Below are 15,943 nucleotides of genomic sequence, written 5' to 3'. Positions count from 1 at the left end.
TTGTCTTGTCATCGCCTAATCCGCGTTTGTGTTTTTCAGTTCAGTTAGCCAGCAATTTAGTGTTTCAGTCAGCATTAGTCTATCTTTTAAATTCTGGTCACCCTGCCTGTCCACATCCTACACCAGCCTGCGAGTCCTGCATTTGGGTCCTGTCTTCCTCTTCTCCACATTCACACAGTGATCGCCTGGGACACTCTCCATAAATGAAGGATGAATAGTTTAATATGAATAATCTTTCATATTCTGTGGAGCATACTACTAAATAATTTAAATACTAAACACCTTGCTATTTCCCTCCTGAATAGTTGAACTGTCACATTGCTTCACACTGCCAAACTGCAACTGCACTTTATGTACATTCTGTGGTATTCATATTCGTAATCCTGTATTTTTTCTATATAAGGATTTCGATTGTTTGTTTTTATTGTGGTTTATGTATATTGTTCATTGTCTCACTTATATATTGCGTGTTTTACATCGTTGTGCTTGAGAGACATTATCGTTTACTTGGCCAATAAATGCAATTCTGATTCAACTAAATAATTTAACAAAAACAGCAACAACACTAACAATAATAATACTTATTTATGTAGCACTTTTAAAAGATGGGCTATTGAAGTTAAAAAGTCCTTTCAAGATAAGATAGAAAAAACCCCATAAGAAACATTTTGGAGGAGATAAAGGTGAAACAATGTTAGTTATTGGAGAAGGTGGTGAAACACTTTTTAAAGAGAAATAACTATAATGGAGACAAAGAAAAAGGCTACACACATGCCTTTAAGAGCGATTGAAAGGATAAACGTGAGCTCACCAATCTGATCTCCTCAGGGAAATTATTCAAGAGAATGGGTTCCCTGACAGAAAAAGTCTTTTCCACTTCAGTTTAATCATCTCAGATCATTTTCTTTGTTATAATTTAAGTTGTTAGTGCAACTGAAAAGTTAATAGTAGAATTAAATTAAGGACATTACAGCTCACATAATTTATACTTAGAACTTTAAACTCAAACATCTACACAGTTTGAAAAATTATTCTAACTTACACCAGCAGTCTTTATCCAACTAATATATGACATATTTAGTTGGCAACTTGTATTGTCGTTAAAATGAGAACAAATAAAATAACGCCCCAAGTTTCTGAGTAGTTCAATGATTCTACATACTTCCTACATTCTAAGAAAACCACAAGACAAATAGAGTAGATTGCTCAAACTATCCTGCTGCCACTAAGAGGAAGGTGCATGTGAGTAATCCTACGCTTATGATTTTAAAAAATGCACAACAGCTGCGATACTTTTAATTTTAAAATGTTCCAAAACAGAAGAGATAATAAGAAATAATGCAAAAGACAGCACAGGTTTACTAAATTATCTTTTTAATCTGAAGTTAAATCTTGCTATTTATGTGCCACTCTGCAAACATTTTATGTTGAATGCCCAGTAGAATACAACCATGTACAAGAGTATGTATCTTTGATATCTTTGATATACATATCAACCATATCTTACTATGCCATCTGGATATTTGTGTTTTCCAGATTCTAATTCTAATCTGCCTGTAGTTTGGAATATTTTAGCTCTTCTTCTTGGTTTGATGGAAAAGAATACAAAAAAAGGAAGAAAAGGCTGTGTTTTTAATAAAAGCATTTGCCAAAGGTACTGGTGGTAGCATAGAATATATACCTGTTGTTTCTGAATACTACATGCAGCCTAGTATTTGACCCGATAATGACTACAGTACTAGTGTAACTGCCTCCTCAATTCTCTCCACACAAGACAAAAAGACCAGAAACAAGCCAATCGATGAACTACAAAAGAAGAGCCTGTATTGTAAATGTGGTGAGTGACATTTTTTTGTTTTTTTACAATTTTGAAAGGTATAACCTTTTTAAATATGTATATTTGTATCTCTAAAACTGTCTTCCAATTATATAGATAATCATCATATATCTATATTATCTGAGTGTAACATTTATGAAATTTATTTTTATTTTTTTCTTCTTCATTTTAAAATAAAACTGAATTTTGTTGTTTACTTCGCAAGGTCAATACAGAGCTGTACATCTGCACCTAAAGGATAAAGTTCCCTCTTTTGAAGATGCCAGTGTTCAGATTTTGACTGAGAAGATATTTGGTTTAAAAGAGGAATAAAAGAGGCCATTTATGTCCACTGTTAACAGTTGGTAATACTTTAATTCTATCACCACAGAAAATGATTTTGGTATACATGATCATCACAGCTCTGGCGTGGACTGCTCTGGCGCAAGGTACATTTTAGCAATTGCTGTATAGAGTTGAACAAAATTGCTATGTTTATAATTTTGATATTAAGATTCACAGCAAGTATTTTACAATAATATTTATTAACTTTATTACAGTGTTGCATTATATAATATGATGTAAATTGTCTTAGACACAGAGAGGCAGGGTTTTGAAGCAACTATTTTCTAGAATTCTTAATTAGTTACTGTATTCATAAGGGTACATCACATGTAAGATTTTTACTTTAAAAAAAACAAAACAAAAAAACCCACTTCTTTTTTCCCTTTTAGGAGCTTTGGAATGCAATTTAACTCAACCTGGACCACAAAAGTGTTTTGGAGTACTTGACGAACCGCTCATGTTTTACCTACCTACTAATACACACACAAAGATAAGTTTGAAAAAGAATGCATGTAACATTTTAACATTGTCAAGTTATTCATTAAATGTAATAAATAAAAAATACAAGAATCATATTACAGTCTTCAAAAATGGGACATTTAAGATCAACAAGTCAACAAAAAATGACTCTGGAGAGTATATGGTGGAAATACACAGCTCTACTAATGGTTCATTATTGCACACCAAAAACATCTATCTGGATATACAAGGTAGGTTTGAATAATATTTTTTTTCAAATAACATTTAACAGCAATGTACACTTTAGAAATGTGGTGTAAAGATAAATAGAAATGATCAAAGTCTTTTAATTTTTACCTGACTTGTTACCTGAAATTACAAGTAATCACAGGGTAGTTATGCCTTAGTCGCAGGTTGTATTATAAAGTTTGCTTTAAAAATAAATAACTTAAATTGAATTATTTATAAAAATGTTGTGTTTTTAGTTGCATACTCCCATTTTCACTTTCAAACTGAAAAAAAAAAACTTACACAAGCATAATGATGATAGTTTGCAGGACTGGCACTGGATCTTTTGAATTTCAAACAGCACTGCATCTACATGCATGACTATATTTGCAAATATATCTATGTCTTTCAGCTCCTGTGTTAGAGCCAGCTACATCTCAGTTGTGTTTGTCACCAGAAGAGAAGATAATCAGCTGCTCTTCTGAGGGAGATGAAGTAGAGTTTATGTTGTTTTTGGACGATAACCTATTGTTACAGACCACAACTAAGAGTACAGAAAAACACAGCATTTCAAAGGTTACCGTCACCTTACATGCTCAACTGATGGGAAAACTGGCATGTATTGTTCAAAACAATGTCAGCAGACGCCAAAAGATCATCCTCATTACAAGCTGCACGGGTAATTAATTACATTAAATTATTTAATTCTATTTTATATCACAATTTTTAAAAAAATCTATTAATTTGATTATTGTAATTATGTCATAGCTATCTTGTGTATGAGTGTGTTTTCATTCCCTTTACTGAAAAAAATGTTCTGGAAATATGCAGTCTGGTGTATCAATATTAAATACATATCTAAAGACTATGACTTCAGGTCATGTAACCCTTAAATAACATACAATATATACAAAACTTTTAAATATATACAATATATTTATATATTTATATATTTTCTAGGTACTGTTGTGACTGTGGCTGTGGTAGGAAGCATTGGCACTCTACTTCTTGTTTTGGCTGTTTTTCTTGGTGTAAAGCATTTCAATAAGAAAACTGACCCCATGACTGTCAATAAAGGTAAAAGAAACACCGCACTTAATTTTCACTTAATTTTTTTTCATTCAGTTTACAAAAAAAGAAAAAAAATCAGTTTACTTGATAATCATAAAAATACTTTTGCAAATCATAAATATGTGCGGTGGGAATATTTACCTTATTTCACCATCTTTTTTCGTTTTTTAAATTTTTCAGATCATAGTGAAGACAATATCATCTACTCAGATGTTAGAGTCAAACAGCATGCAAGAAAAACAGCATCCGATTAACACGCAAATGAATGTTGTCATCAAATATTTTTTCTGACCTTGCCTCAGCATTATGCTCTCTCTGTTTAAATGCAAGACTGCCTTTATTGTGCTCTGTTTTCCGTGATAATCTTTGTCCCATTTCTTTTAACCTACTGACCTGAATCATAAACTTTAATTCTGTTAGAATTTTGACCAGAATCTAAACCTGTCTAATCTTGGAGACTCAATAAAGTTTACTGGTCAGTAATACTTTCATACATGTGCTCAAATTGCTGATTTGCTTGTGATTTGGGGTATGGGTGCTCACAGCAAATGTGAGTTGTGGTTCTTGTTTTAGGTCAGTAATCTTCACTGCGTGGATTGTCGCGACTTTTAGATCCACAAACTATACAGTGATCCCTTTTTTCTCCCCTTTTTTTGTGCAATTTTCCATGTATTTTTTTTTCTTTTTTGAACAGCGCATTGTGTTCTGCGTCCTTATTGGCTGTAGGCCATTGTCAATCAATTTCGTGCCCTGTCTCCTGTCCAGTACAGAATGCGTTCAGGTTGTCAAATTTACATAAATCTTCGATTCCTAGCAGTGTGACTCTGAAGTGCTGTACTGTATGTTTGTAAGTTTTCTCCCCAACAAACACAACAATGTCGACAAAACGCTTTGCACCGTCAAAGGCAAACCAAAACCAAAGTGCCTTTGGCTTAATTCTATAATACTAGACTTATTCTTCTAAGAAGGTTTAAACTTTGAGAGTGTTTAAACAAGAAAGAAAAGTGTGAAAATGTTCATGCCTGTCTGAGAAAAGTGTATAAAGTGTATGTAGTGAGGGGTTTTACAGCCTAAAACATCTATAACAATTGTAAAAGTTGGCTACTTCGCGGATTTCACCTATTGTGGGTTATTTTTCGAATGTAACAATAAACGAGGGACCATTGTCACTACCTGATCTGTACTGGAAACCCGATCCGTACCACACATGTGCGAAAGGCGTCTACTTCAGCTTGAAGCATTTTATGATAGTTATGGGTCAGAGTATCTGTTAAGATGTTAACAATAATAAATATCTCTTAAAATGTTTGCAATAATGAAACATTTCAATATAATGTAGACATAAATGAAAAATAAAAAGCTAGTTATGGATCAGGACTCCCCGATCCTTACTGCGCATGTGCAGATGTTCTCTTCTTCTGTTTTGTTTAAGTCTGTAATTAGGTGCCATTCTTCTTATTTTACAGCGCTGTTGTTCAATCGGGGGAAGCTCTCCGTTGAGAGAAGGGGGACGGATCGGTACGGTACGGATCGGGTTTCTGGTACGGATCCGGTTGTGACAACCACTGTATCCCGCTTTCAGTGACCTGCTAAACCATATGATACTGCCAAAATGACAAAGAAGTTAATAGAAAGTGGTATACTATACTTTAGATGTTGTTAAAATCATGACATACATATAGCTCAGTAATCATTTGTCAAGGTTTGTGATCATGTGGCATTTTGGAAATATAATAAAAAAGTCTGTTCTAATCTTTGACACATATCTTTTGCACTGTCTTGTATATAGTAATAACTGTTTGGCTATACAAAGCTTTCAAACAAAGAACAAAGATAGTCACAATGTAGAAAGTGCTAAATTTGGACTAATCTTACCATAAAACTTGTAAATGAAAATAAGTGTTTTCCTTTACATTCATCAGTTTGTGATTACTCATTGTTCTGTGATAATCTTGAATATCTGGTAACATTTAGAAACTGTAAAAACAATTGGTATGAGAGACAATTTGAGTTGCAAGTAATGCAGTGATCAGCACTCACCACATGGTGGGGAAAACGTCTTTACAAGTAACCAAAAGCAACAGTGCAAAACTAAAGTGTTTTCTATTAGTCTAGATTATCCTTAATCCTGACATAGGCTTGTGTCTGCTATGCTGTACCTCAAGATATACCACCAGGTGTCATGGTAGTATCCATATAATATTTAGCATGATTTAAGATGGTCGCTGTCCAGATACAATGCAAGCAAGAGTGTATGATATAGATGCTTTAAGTACTTGTTTACGTTACTTTTAGGAGTAATAAAGATTCAACGATTCTTTTATTGTCAATTTTCTACATGTACAGGACATACAGGAGAATCAAAATGCTCTAGGTGATGTATAAAAATCAAACCTGTGTAGAAGATATGTGCAAGATATGAATAAAATAAATGAATAGAGCAGCTTGTGACATGTACAAGAACATTAGTGCAAATGACCAAAAGCAACAGGTATGACCATGGTGCAAATTGCCTGGTGGATAAAGCTACTCAGCAGTCTATTGGACTGAGCCTAGATGTTGTCCTTCCCCCAGGGAAGCTGAAGAGGGAGGGTGAAAGGTGGGAGTGGTCACCAGCGATGCTTAAGGTGAAGTCTCAGGCCTTTTCCTTATATCTTGTGGGAATTAAAATGTCCATGAGGGAGGGCAGAGTGGCAGAAATGATAAGTACATAGTACATTGAATTTAAAAACTTTAACTAATAAGCTAAACCAATAGGTACAATAGCACTGAGAGAACTCCCCACAACAGGCAGGGTGTCATTGTAAAGCCATATAATGTTCTGAAAAAATATTTTTTAAATGCTTGAAGATGATCTAATGGAAACTTTTCCTAATTTGTGTGACTCTGCCCTTTGACCTTAAAGCATTATGAACTAAAATCGAGTATTTTATTATGTTTACTCATAGGATTGCAGCAGAACTGGCTGAAATTTGTGGTCAAAGATGGTCAAAGAAGATATCTGAACATTTTTCATATTATTTATTACGAGGCCGGATGTCAGAAATCTTCTAAATGTGTATATTTAATACAGTGCTGTATAACATTGCAACAGATAAATATGTCATTAATACTACTACTCAAGCTAAATTGACAGAATCTTTAAAAATCATTCATGTCAGGTATACGTCAGTAATTTTAAAAATAAACAAGTTCAAATATATACAAAATATATGAATTTTGATTTTGCGCAAAAATACATGACTTTCCCCCTAATTTCCTGCTGCGTAAGGGGAGGGGAGGTCTGGAAACAGGGGCTCTTCACACACAAGGAAATCGTCACACAATTCCAAAAACACAACACACCAGCAACTCAGCTTGCCCAGGGCGCCAAGGGAAAGACAATCCTGCACACAGGAACAAGCGGTTAATCCAGCGAGAAAAAACAAACTTACTACCGAGGTTACTCAATAGTCCAGCGATGACATGTTTCCAGCCACTGCCTTAAGTAGTGGACACTGGTGAAGAGATGAGCCACAGGTGCGTGATGATTCACAGGTGCAAGGGCCAGGGGCGGGAGCCCGCGATGAGCTCCACCCAGGCGACACACGGTGAGCGCGAAGGAGAAGGAGAGGGAAAGGAAAACAAGAAACATATGTAGCCAACCTGGGTCAGCTGGGCAGACACGGGGACCATGACAACTTAGATACTGACTTGGCCATTGAAATGATCTCATCTCTGTACCACGCAAAAATCTTTGCCCATGTAGACGTCAGTTTACGTCCTTCTGCTTCTACTATAAGAAAAATTGTTTTTCATTACATCTATTGTTTTGTGATGAGTGATTGTTCTGGAATAATCTAACCTTTATGTAACCTGTAGAAGCAACTGTAAAAATACTTGGTATGAGAGATACATTTGACTTGCAAGTAATACAGTGATCAGCACATGGAGGGTGTGACAAGAAGCAATACAATGCTAACTACTTAATCTACAAGATATTGTAAAAATATATGTACAGGCTATTATTGTAGCATTCTTGTTTAAAACATGAATGCAGAGCTGTATACTTGTACCTCAGTCGATGTCTGTATATTCAAAACCATGTAGGAGGGAGCTCTAATTTCAAATATGTAAATGTGTAGAGAAATCTGTAAATATGAGTTTTACTACACCCGTGCTCTCTACCATGCTGTAGAGAGCAAGTAGTATTTAACACAGAACATACCACCAGGTCGCAGCAGTACCGGTGATTTAACCCACCAGCTGCTTAGATGGTGGTGGTGGTGGTGGTGGTGGGGTTGTCGATGCAGTTTATAACAGAGGACAGGAGTCACAGGCCTGGGATCATTTGCTAAGGTAAATGATCTGGTTCCTACATTAAATTGTGCTTTTCTCCTCAAACACTGTCCACTCAAAGTGCTTTTATACATATTTATATTGGAGAATGTTTCTCTGACAAACCTGCTACATAACAAATGACAAATTTGTCCATTTTTTACATTTTGTTTCTCCCTAGTTTATTTCTGACCTTCTTTCCTGTACAGTTTCACTGATTTGATGAAGGTCCCACTGGGATTTTCACATATTTTGAGAGCTTACTTCATGTGTGTGTGTGTGTTTTTCCTTTTTGTCTAATGGCAGAGTGCCATGAGAGGAACTGTGGTACTGGATGAGGAAGTCAGAAGTATGTGATGGTGGTGCAGGAGATGTAAGAGAACAGCAAAACAGTGATAAGGTGTGCAGTAGGAGTGACAGATGAGTCCAAGGTCTATGTGGACTTTGGTGTTCAGGGTGCATGAGGGTCGATGACTTTAAATACCTGGAGTCAACCAAAGCACTGGACAGTACACGAGTGGTGAAGAGACTGTAGGCAGGCTGGAGTGGGTGGAGACGAGTATCAAGCATGATTTATGTCAGGGTAAAAATACAAGTTGGTAGTGAGATAGTTCATTGGTGGCACTGACAAAAAGACTGGCTAATGGTAGCAAAGCTAAAGAATTTTCATTGGGAGTGAACAAGATGAACAAGATTAGAATATATAAAACAAATTACACAAGGTGTGAGTTTGAGATGCATTGGAGGAGGGATGCTGGATACACTGGACAACGGATTTTGAATATGGAGCTGCCAGGTAGGGATACTGTAAGGACAGGGATGAATAATAATTCCTGTTATATTCTTGATAAACAAATCCGTTTTCTGATAAAAAATCATTAAAATCATTTATTCACCTTTACATCAAACTTGTGAACTAGAATTAGTGTTATCATTCCATGCAAGCCTTTTGAGTGACTAAATAATGCAGTAATCAGCACTTGCCACATGATGGCGCCAATGCTTTTCACAAGTAATTAGAAGCAATAAAATACAGACCATATGGTCTGTACGATATTATGGGCAATAAATGTATGCACAATTGCAATATCTGCACTTATAAGTTAAAAGCTGTATATGCGTAACTCAGTCCATGTGTAAGTAATTAGATTTGTCACACTCTGAACAATGCTCAATGTTCTCATGTGTATGAGTCTGCAAATACATATCTCAAATCTGTTTATATAAAGAATTTAGTACATTTGTAAGAATTAATGAAATTCACCATCAGTGTTTAAAGGTATATGGGGTGTTTAGATAAATATGCCCCTAGCAAGAAAAACATCTTTTCCGGCAAAGTTGTTGTTTATTTTAACAAGAAACCGAGGTTCTCAAGTGATCAATCAAGATATTAAGGAATTTAATTCTTATTATTTCTGTCTTTGTTTAATTTTTTATTTTTAGTTTGTATCAGTAATTATCCATATTTTGATGCATTGACCTGTAAATAACTATTTTTTAAGAACAAATGTTTGTAAAATAAATTTGCGGAATATAGCTGTATCTCAATTGCTTTTTACACAAATTTGTGAATGTAAATTTTAAATGTGTTTCATTTTCAGTTTTCTCTCTTTAGTTACGTTTCAGTACATGCAAACGTTGCCTCGTTTAAAGAGAAAAAAAGTGTAAAGTAAGTGTAATTCTTCCCAAATCTTTTTGTTAACAATTAAATAATAATAATGAGAACATAAACTTATTGTGCCTTTTAACTTGTTACATTGCATACTTGCCAGATGTAAGATGAACTAACCAAAATAGTTTACAGAACGTAAAGTAGAAGAACAGAGCTCTTAGTAAGAATAGAGTTCTTAGTAAACTGGGTTTGAATATAACTGCTTCCGTTCTTATCATAAGAGAAGGCAAACAGCAAGGAAGACCATAAAACCAACCCTCTGCCAGTGAAAAATCAGTCACTGAGTCTTACACAGCAGCGAACAATACCTGACCAACTTTTAAATGTGGTGAGTGACAGCCTGGAATTTGAATCTATGTAAGCTGATAATTAATTTAGCATTTTGGATCAATAATCCATATATGCTATTTCACTTTGATTGCCCATATCTTTTTTAATTTATTATGAATATTATGATTATTACTATTGTGTTATTTTTTATCAAATGCATTTTTTTTAACTTAGCCTCACAATTACTTGAGTAAGATTAGCTAAACATAACCTTTTAACCTTATATATATTTTCTTCTAGCATTAAAAGTAATACGTTATTATAATCAAATTTTTTACTGCTGTGTTATAGAAACAATGATTTCCTTCTACATGAGTATTGCAGTTCTGGCAACAACGGCTTTGGCAAAAGGTATTTACTGTAAAGTAAGATATTTTACCTGGGTTTCAATAAAGACACACTGAATGAGAGAGTAACGCAGAAGGCAATCATTCGCACATTCAAAAAAATTGACTTAAAACAAAAGATAGAAATCATCTTGGACCAACTTTAATGTTAAATTTACATGAATTTTTTTTTAATATAAGAAATTAAGGATGTATCTCACCCCGTGGTACTTCAGATAGGCTCCTCCTCCCCCGCTACCCTGAATTATACATGCCATAGAAAACGGATGTGAAAGGCAATAAATTAATATAATAAATAATGTTTTCCAGTCGGTGTAAATGTTTTAAAAATGTGTTCTTTTTTGTTGTTTTAGATTCAATTGTGTGCCATTTTTCAGAATCTCCTGGAAGTCATCATTGTTTCGGAGCTGCAGGACAGCTGCTAATTTTTCATCTGCCATTTAAACCTAACGCTTCACTTTTAATCATGAAGGATGACAAACACTGGATTTTATCAAAAAAATATCAGGGGAAAATAAAATTAAATGAGGAATATGCGGATCAGTCACAAAGCATAAGCAATGAAATGCTTAAGTTAGGTAAAGCTATGAAGAAACACTCAGGATATTACGTGTTGGAGGAATTCGATCATCATGGAATATTACTGAAAAATGTGAAAGTGTATTTGAAAGTACAAGGTAAGTTTATTATCATTATTATTATTTATTTGTTTATTTATCAAAATCAAGATTTTGTTCAATCTCAGGTTTTTTAGGTTATGTTATTAACAAAACACTGAATGCACAAATTGTAAAAAAAAACAAAACAAAAAAAGGTGAAAAAGTATTGGTGGCGAATGACTTAAGATAAACAAATGTCAGAAATGAAACTTAATGATGTCTACGCTTTAATTTGTATCAACAACTACAGCAGCGTACTTGCAGTTACTACTGAAGAATAATTTGAAAAATAACTAATTTTTAGGTTAAAACTACTGATTACCACTTTAACCTTTCAAATGATTTGCAATATTTATTTTGTTGTTTCAGAAGATATTGAAACATCCATGTACAATGTACTGTGAATTAATATTTAAACAGAAAAGTGGAAAATTGAATAAAAATTCAAAAATAAGATACACTGACCAAACAGGATTCATGATTACATTATAATTTTCATCTTAGACTTTCAACTAGTATGACAAAACAAATTAATAGTTTTACATTTTAACAGGATTTAATAATAATGTAATTAGCTATGAGACAACTTAAATTATTAAATAATTCTCATTGTTTTTCTGATTAACAAAAAATAATAGTTCCTCTGGAACATGTTTTCTTTCTTTCTTTCTTTCTTTCTTTCTTTCTTTCTTTCTTTCTTTCTTTCTTTCTTTCTTTCTTTCTTTCTTACTTTCTTACTTACTTACTTACTTATCTTTCAGCTCCAGTGTCAAAGCCAACACTGTCTCAAACATGCTGGGCACCAGAACAGATGAATGTCAGCTGCTTCTCTGAGGGAGATGTACAATTAATTTTGACTCTGGACAATCACTTTCTGATACAAAGCAAAGACCAATCAATGAGCAACTGGACAGCTGAGAAATCCATTGTTTCAAAGGTTACCATCAACTTGCATGGGATGCTGACAGGAAACCTTATGTGTCGAGTTTGGAACAATGTCAGCAGAGATGAAACAACTATTCACCTGGTAGCCTGCAAAGGTAGTACATTTGGTTAACAGATTAATAAAATTTTTTGACATATCACTACACACTTTCTTTTCAAGGAATTTAAACAGGTTAAATTAAAGCAGCGGTCCCCAACCTTTTTTGCGCCACGGACCGGTTTATGCCCGACAATATTTTCATGGACCGGCCTTTAAGGTGTCGCGGATAAATACAACAAAATAAAACTAGTACCGGTACCGAAAAAAAGAAGATTTATTCATAACACACGTGAAAAGACCCAGAAAAACCGAGTTAACGATAAAAACAATAACAAAATAATGCTGAAAACCGATAAAAACCCTGAAAACCATACATTTCACACCTGAGCCTCAACTCTTGCGGCCCGGTACCAAACGACTCACGGACTCAGGGATTGGGGACCGCTGAATTAAAGTATTAAAGCAAATTAAATTAAACACGTCAGCTTTCAAACAGAGTCCTGATATTCAATATTGTTTGACATTTGCTTTTGCATTCTAGGTTCTGTTACAACTTTGACAGTGGCTGTGATCACAAATGTCATCATGCTCTTTGTCATTGTGATTTTGAGTATGGTTATAAAAAAGTTTTGCAAAAAAAGAAGTCCCGCAAAGGCTAATGAGGGTAAGTAAAATAAAATAAAGAAAAAATAAAATAGGAAATATAGTCAGGAAAACGATTATTTAAAGAACATAGTTTCCTTCAAAACACAAAACACTCTTTTTGCTTGCTTTTCTCCCACAGGTAATTTGGATGATGAAATTATCTACACAGATGTTAGAGTGATAAGAGAGGCCAATTGAAACTGCATTTTCTGCACTGAAACCCAATGCAGACAAATCAACATGATAAAAGTTCCAGCCCTGAACTTGATCTTTAGGCGGATAAGCAGCTATTAAGATAGATGGATGGATCAGTAAATACATACTAAAATCAGCATCGAACTCCAGGAAACTATGTCATATATGATTGTTCTAACCTGGGTTTTTTTTTTTTTTATTTATTTGTTTTGCTTTAATGTTGAATTTTGCTTTGTAGTTGATTAAAAAAAGTTCAAATTTTAGCAACCATACACAAACACACACACAGAAGATCACTTTTTAAAATCACAATATAATTGATATTAGGGCTAACGTTATAGCACTTGAGAGTTTTTGCGATTTACGTTGAATTGTGCAGCTATATGACATTTTTACTAAACCTGTATTTGAATGTTTGAAACTATTTTAGAACTTTTTAAATACTTGGAAAAGGGAGAAAATAATTTTCTTTACCCTAGATCCTGGTTTCTAATTCAATGGCCATTAAAAATGAAGTATGAGTGATGTTTTTATTGAAGGTGTGTAGGATCATTTATTTCTTTATTATTATTTCCTAGATGCTATGTAATGATTCTCAATGACTGTTCAATTTTGTGATTTTACTGCATTTTCCTGTAGTTTTTTTTTGTCTTTTTCTTTACTGTAGTCACCAGACTTGTACATTGCACTGTTTTCAACCTAAAAGTCAATGTCTCCTGTGCAAATGACTAAACTCCCCAGTGACAGCAATTCTTATGAATGTGAAAATGCTACTTCCCACCACTTAAGGAACTTAAACGCTAAATACTCTGTATATGTGGCCACATCTCATTCTCTTTGATTCTGTCAATGTATCTCATTGCTGTATTTCATCTTTGTAGATGAAAATAAACACCCTAGGTTGTTACTATGGCTTAAGCAGAGAATAGAACAAGCTGTGGTTTGAACACACTCTGGTTTTCATGTCTTATGTGAAACTTCCTGTTTGTTTCTTTAAAAAAAAAACCTTTGGTGATACTGACTATGTTGATGAGTGTACCAAGTGGATGGAAGAAAAAAAAACTATAATGGTATGTTCACTGCTTTTCTGAGAAGCACTTTACAGAAAAGACGTCTTACTGCATGGCAGACAGCTGATGCTTTGTCGTTATATTTTTAGGATTTTGTTATCAGTATCAGTAGAATAATAAATATATGAAATTTTTATATGATGTTTTAAAACATCATTTACACTTCATGATGTTACTCTCAGTGTAAAAGTCTGCAAAGCAACAAGTGAAAAGGTACAATAAGTGTATATTCTCATTTCATTCAGTATTCCCCAAATGCAGGAGTAGTTTATGAAACTGGAAAATGTACTGCAGTCGTACTGTGAGGTCCATTTTCTCCGCAATACTGGAGAACACCGGAGAAGGTATAAATCATGTTGCTGATCCAGAATCCTTCCCTTATTTTTTTATTCTTATTATTTTATTATTATAGCACTAACAATAAACAATAAGTAATAACTATAAAATAATTTATTTATGATGATTCAGTATTTCAGAATATCCACTGTGCAAGGCAGAAAGCTTATTAAATGTTTAAACTCTGGCGATACAATAATTTTGCTACTGTAAAAGCAGCATTTTTGTCGTATTTGAAATATAAATCTAACATAATCTGTGTCTTAATGTATTTTTTTTTAAATACATGTGTGTGGGTTTTTTTAATATCGTAATTATAACAATCCATAATTATGTGGATATGCATATTAGATAGTTTATAGTTACTAGGTTTTACGTGGCCTAGGACACAATTTAAAAACTGGTATATAGTTTGACGTCCACGCGTTTCACCCAAGTTGAAATGGGGACTCTGAGTCGCTGCATCTTGTAGCTGTGTCGTCTTAAATTGGTCATGTGATTTTGACGCGCCGGCGCATCTGAGGGTTAAGTGAAATACAAGCCCACCAGAAAGGCAGGGGAAAAGCCCTGTAACTTACTTTAAAACAAAATATGTTCCCCAAAATGGTGGGCAGAGCTACAGACTCACGGCACCCTCACCCAGTTAGTTAGCGTCTAATAACCATCACTACTTAAGCAGTTAGTAAAAGTACAGGTAACGTTTTGTTGCGCTGTTACACACACACAGCATTTGTTTTGTTTTAATTCTTCAGTTGCAACAAGACAACTTAACAATGTGTAGTTAACTGTTATTGTTCAGGGGCACAGGCAGGACTGCCTGATTGTAAAAACCCTTGATGTGAAACACAAGAGTTGAATTGCAAATAATGTAATGATCCGTACTAGCCACATGATGGGGCCAAAGTCCCAAACTGGAACTTGGGCCTGGGGCCAAAATCAGACCGCAAAGACTCCAGCCCCACTCTACTGACATGGTATGCAAATTTATAAGAACTCCCTGAACTACCAGAACTTTTTCTCTCAAGTTTTACTTCTTTTACTTTTCTTTTTTGTTCTTTCTTTGTGTCTTAACACCTAGATGCACACATGGGGTCAAAAATGACCCCATGTGTTGTTTTTCTTCAAAATCTTTAAAATGAAAAATTGTAATATATTCATATTCCTATATCTTAGAGTGATATAATGGGACACTTGTTCCTGTATCACCATTATAACACTGGTCCGGGATCAACTTTGCAACTGACAAATCATGAAGTTGTGATGTCATAGCTTTGCAATGTGGGGAAAAAGAAAAAAAAATAGTCTTGTTTATTTAAAACTGTCTTCCGAAACAAATAGTAAGCATTTCAATTGTTTTGGTTTATTTAATAATTTATGCAATATAATAATCATGTTATCAAGTTACGTTTTCATGTTGATTTTCTAGTGATAGTTTTTAATTATTTATTATATAATGCTAAATTAAATG

General features: G+C 34.1%; 2 protein-coding genes across 2 annotated transcripts; both read left to right on the top strand.

Moving 5' to 3' along the window:
• Positions 1–2,210: 2,210 nt before the first annotated feature.
• Positions 2,211–5,504, top strand: LOC146700510 (uncharacterized). Its single transcript, XM_085471309.1, has 5 exons — positions 2,211–2,265; positions 2,551–2,669; positions 2,730–2,871; positions 3,261–3,527; positions 5,386–5,504. The coding sequence occupies exons 1-5, from the start codon at positions 2,211–2,213 to the stop codon at positions 5,502–5,504; spliced, it is 702 nt and encodes a 233-aa protein (XP_085327435.1).
• An 889-nt stretch (positions 5,505–6,393) lies between these two features.
• LOC146700509 (uncharacterized) lies at positions 6,394–13,072 on the top strand. The gene is made up of 5 exons (XM_085471308.1): positions 6,394–6,511; positions 10,939–11,262; positions 12,006–12,284; positions 12,771–12,893; positions 13,014–13,072. The coding sequence occupies exons 1-5, from the start codon at positions 6,394–6,396 to the stop codon at positions 13,070–13,072; spliced, it is 903 nt and encodes a 300-aa protein (XP_085327434.1).
• Positions 13,073–15,943: the final 2,871 nt, after the last annotated feature.

Source organism: Copadichromis virginalis, linkage group LG10 (genome assembly GCF_057382275.1).
Source record: "Copadichromis virginalis isolate Kocher_CV1m ecotype Utaka linkage group LG10, C_Virginalis_male_GT1.1, whole genome shotgun sequence".
In the NCBI taxonomy this organism is placed as follows: Eukaryota; Metazoa; Chordata; class Actinopteri; order Cichliformes; family Cichlidae; genus Copadichromis; species Copadichromis virginalis.
The sequence above is the reverse complement of the archived record's forward strand: the minus strand, read 5'-3'. Positions and strand labels throughout refer to the sequence as shown.